Source organism: Montipora capricornis, chromosome 8, assembly GCF_036669925.1.
Source record: "Montipora capricornis isolate CH-2021 chromosome 8, ASM3666992v2, whole genome shotgun sequence".
In the NCBI taxonomy this organism is placed as follows: Eukaryota; Metazoa; Cnidaria; class Anthozoa; order Scleractinia; family Acroporidae; genus Montipora; species Montipora capricornis.
The window spans coordinates 3,177,514-3,180,262 of NC_090890.1; the positions used below are offsets into that span (position 1 = coordinate 3,177,514).

Below are 2,749 nucleotides of genomic sequence, written 5' to 3' on the forward strand. Positions count from 1 at the left end.
TTTTATTGCTTTTGGGCACAGAGGTTCATTCTCGTCCCCCGAGTCTGTTTTTCTATTGTTCAGTAACAAGAACACGGACTCTGGCCACAGGCACAGTCACCACAGTCGCGGTATTGTTGTTATGTTCTGTTGAAGACCGCTATTATTTCAAATTTCTGAGAATGCGCAGAAGAGCCGGAAGTCCGTGATTCGCGCACTTCCTGCTTTGGCACGTTCTTTGCGTTGACCAAAAGAAAAGCGGACTCTGGGGACAGACGTCATACAATGGAAAGTGCGAGGAGAACTCTGATTTCTTAATCTGAATTTTTTTTAAACTTGCTGTTGGGATTATCCCATGAAGGAGAAAGTGGCTCGAACAATCGTCCTTCCTTGTTGTCTTAAGGCTTAGTTACGATGAGCACAGTTCAAAGAGAGGTCTGCAAGAAGTAATAATGTCAAGTGCCTCTGGCTACAGGGTCCCTGATTCATTTGAATGAACCCTGAACACAGCACCAAAGCGAGAAGTTAGTAGGTAGGAGTATATTTGGATGATGGGGGAAAATCGAAATACCCTGAAAAGAACCCTCAAGATTGAAACTCTTCCCACATGCGATTGCAGAGGTTGGGGGAGGGGGGGGGGGGGGTGGTGCTTATCTTGTTTACTACCTGCACCCCTAGTCTAATGTCCTAGGGCATGCAACATGTGGTATTCCCAGACAGTCACCAATCCCGTCACTTGGCCAGCATGACTTACCTTGGTTTACAAATTGCAGCCAGTGTTGACCTTTGGGAGAGCCATACACCATCCCAGGGTGGTGGAGTTTTCCAGACCATTCCACCAGCGATCTGTCTTGTTGGTCTTTCTACGCTTAAGCAACTTTACTATCTAATATTGGCACATTCATTTATTATTGCAATGTTGTTGGGAACTGCTTAAGGCCCAATGCAATTAAAGGACTCCCTTCTCTTTGCTCTAAAATTCGAAATTGTGACGACCTTTCCTTAGACTTAATCTGGCACGTTTTTCACCTAATGGACTGTCATGACCTCTAAGACGTGCTGGATTAGGACCAGTTGAGTGTGTAAACGACTCATTTAGTATCCGGTACGTTGTTTTGCGGGGTTTAATACAACTGAAGCCCGTATGGCCAAGTTAAACACGCTACGAAACCAAAGGTTACAGGACATTGCAACACTCATCATGTGTTCAGAGTAAAGCATGGTCTATGTCCATAGTACATCCAAGTGTTATTCCAGAAAAGTAATTGCTCGTACAATCTATAGAACTGTGACTTCGTAGTGACTAGATACAACACCGTGAAATAATTAAGCAATAGAGGACGTTTTCTATGTTTCCATAGCCTCATCTAAACACGAGGAGGAGTTGGGAGAATTCAAGACAGTTATGCAAACCCGAGACGCAGTCGAGGGATTGCATCACTGTCTAGAATTCACCCAGCTTCCTCGAGTGTTTAGATGAGGCTATATGGAAACACGGAAAAAAGTCTTCTATTGCTTTTATAAAATATTTCTCAAAATAATTCGACAAATGAAGGAAATGCTGTTTTTTTTACTTCTAGATTGATATAGATTTTCTTGATACACGCTCATTATTCCTACCAGCCAATCAAAACACGCCTCTGAAAACACAACCAATCAAAATTCGTGTGATGTCACAGCCGTTTTTCCATACTGTCATCTAAACACAGCTATTGACCAATGAGATTGTGCGTACTATCCTAATTATTTTGTAATTATTCATGATAAACATAGTCCAAACTGGTCAAAACGGACGTTAAGAATGCTAATTCAGTAAGTCCGATTTCCCCCTGTTTGATTTTTGGTGAACTGTTATATCAAAGCTTGCATTACAAATTAGCAGTCTTACACTTTAAGGAACATGCTTTCTTTCCGTTTTTTTAGTCGTGGCACTTAAAAACAAAGATGAATATTTTGCAGAAAGTGAGTAAGAATTGCCCTCTTACGGTTTAAATTTGTATTTGTGTATGTATTTTTGCAGCGTTGCTGGAGTCAAGCAGTAGTCAGACAACAGATGAGAACAAGGTGGTACAAGAGACCAACACAGCACATCTCCAGCCTCTCCTAGGCGTGGCACCGTTAGGTCCTGTACCTCTGAACAAGGAAAGATGTTATCAATTGGCTATGCTGGAGGCAGCCTACCATCATCTACCCCTTCCTGCAGACTCCGAAAAAGTCAGGTGTGATCATTAACTACACTAGTTTCCTATTAGGTGGAACTTATTGCTCATGCTACTCGAATGAAATAGGGGTACATGTATCTGCAAGGTAGCTGTGGACCTTTCCCCCAAACGAGTTATTTTTTTATTCCACTAAGAAAACATGAAACATTTCCGTTCATCCCTTATTCAACGTTCAACTTGATAGACAAGGACAACTCAAGCAATTTTATGTCAGACCGTTCCTTTCTCGTATGTTGCATGTAATTCCTTCTTAAGTGATGACAGATGTGTTAAGATTTATTTTTCACTACTGTGCGGGATGGAGGTCGTTGGTTTGATCCGTGGAGGAGCACTGTTAACTGAAGGCCCGGTTCCTCTACCGCTGTTGTTGATCATGTGAGACGTTAACCCAAACACTGCTCACGGAGAGTAGGGTGCGGAGTTACCGGTGTATTGTGGTCTATGTTTGTCAGCCTTTGGTCGGCCTGCCTGGTTTAGCTGGAAGGGCCTATAAGCGAATGAGAACACCAAAACAAAAACATAAACCAGAATCCAGGCTATTTGCCGGG

At 42.6% G+C, this 2,749-nt stretch overlaps 1 protein-coding gene across 1 annotated transcript in view; it reads left to right on the forward strand.

Moving 5' to 3' along the window:
• Nucleotides 1-2,226, forward strand: part of LOC138058980 (CCR4-NOT transcription complex subunit 3-like) — a 141,364-nt gene extending 139,138 nt beyond the window's left edge. Inside the window, exon 19 of the mRNA XM_068904466.1 lies at nucleotides 2,000-2,226. Coding sequence (XP_068760567.1) covers nucleotides 2,000-2,211 — 212 coding nt within the window. The 3' untranslated portion in view covers nucleotides 2,212-2,226. The remainder of the gene's footprint in view (nucleotides 1-1,999) is intronic.
• The last annotated feature ends 523 nt before the right edge of the window (nucleotides 2,227-2,749 follow it).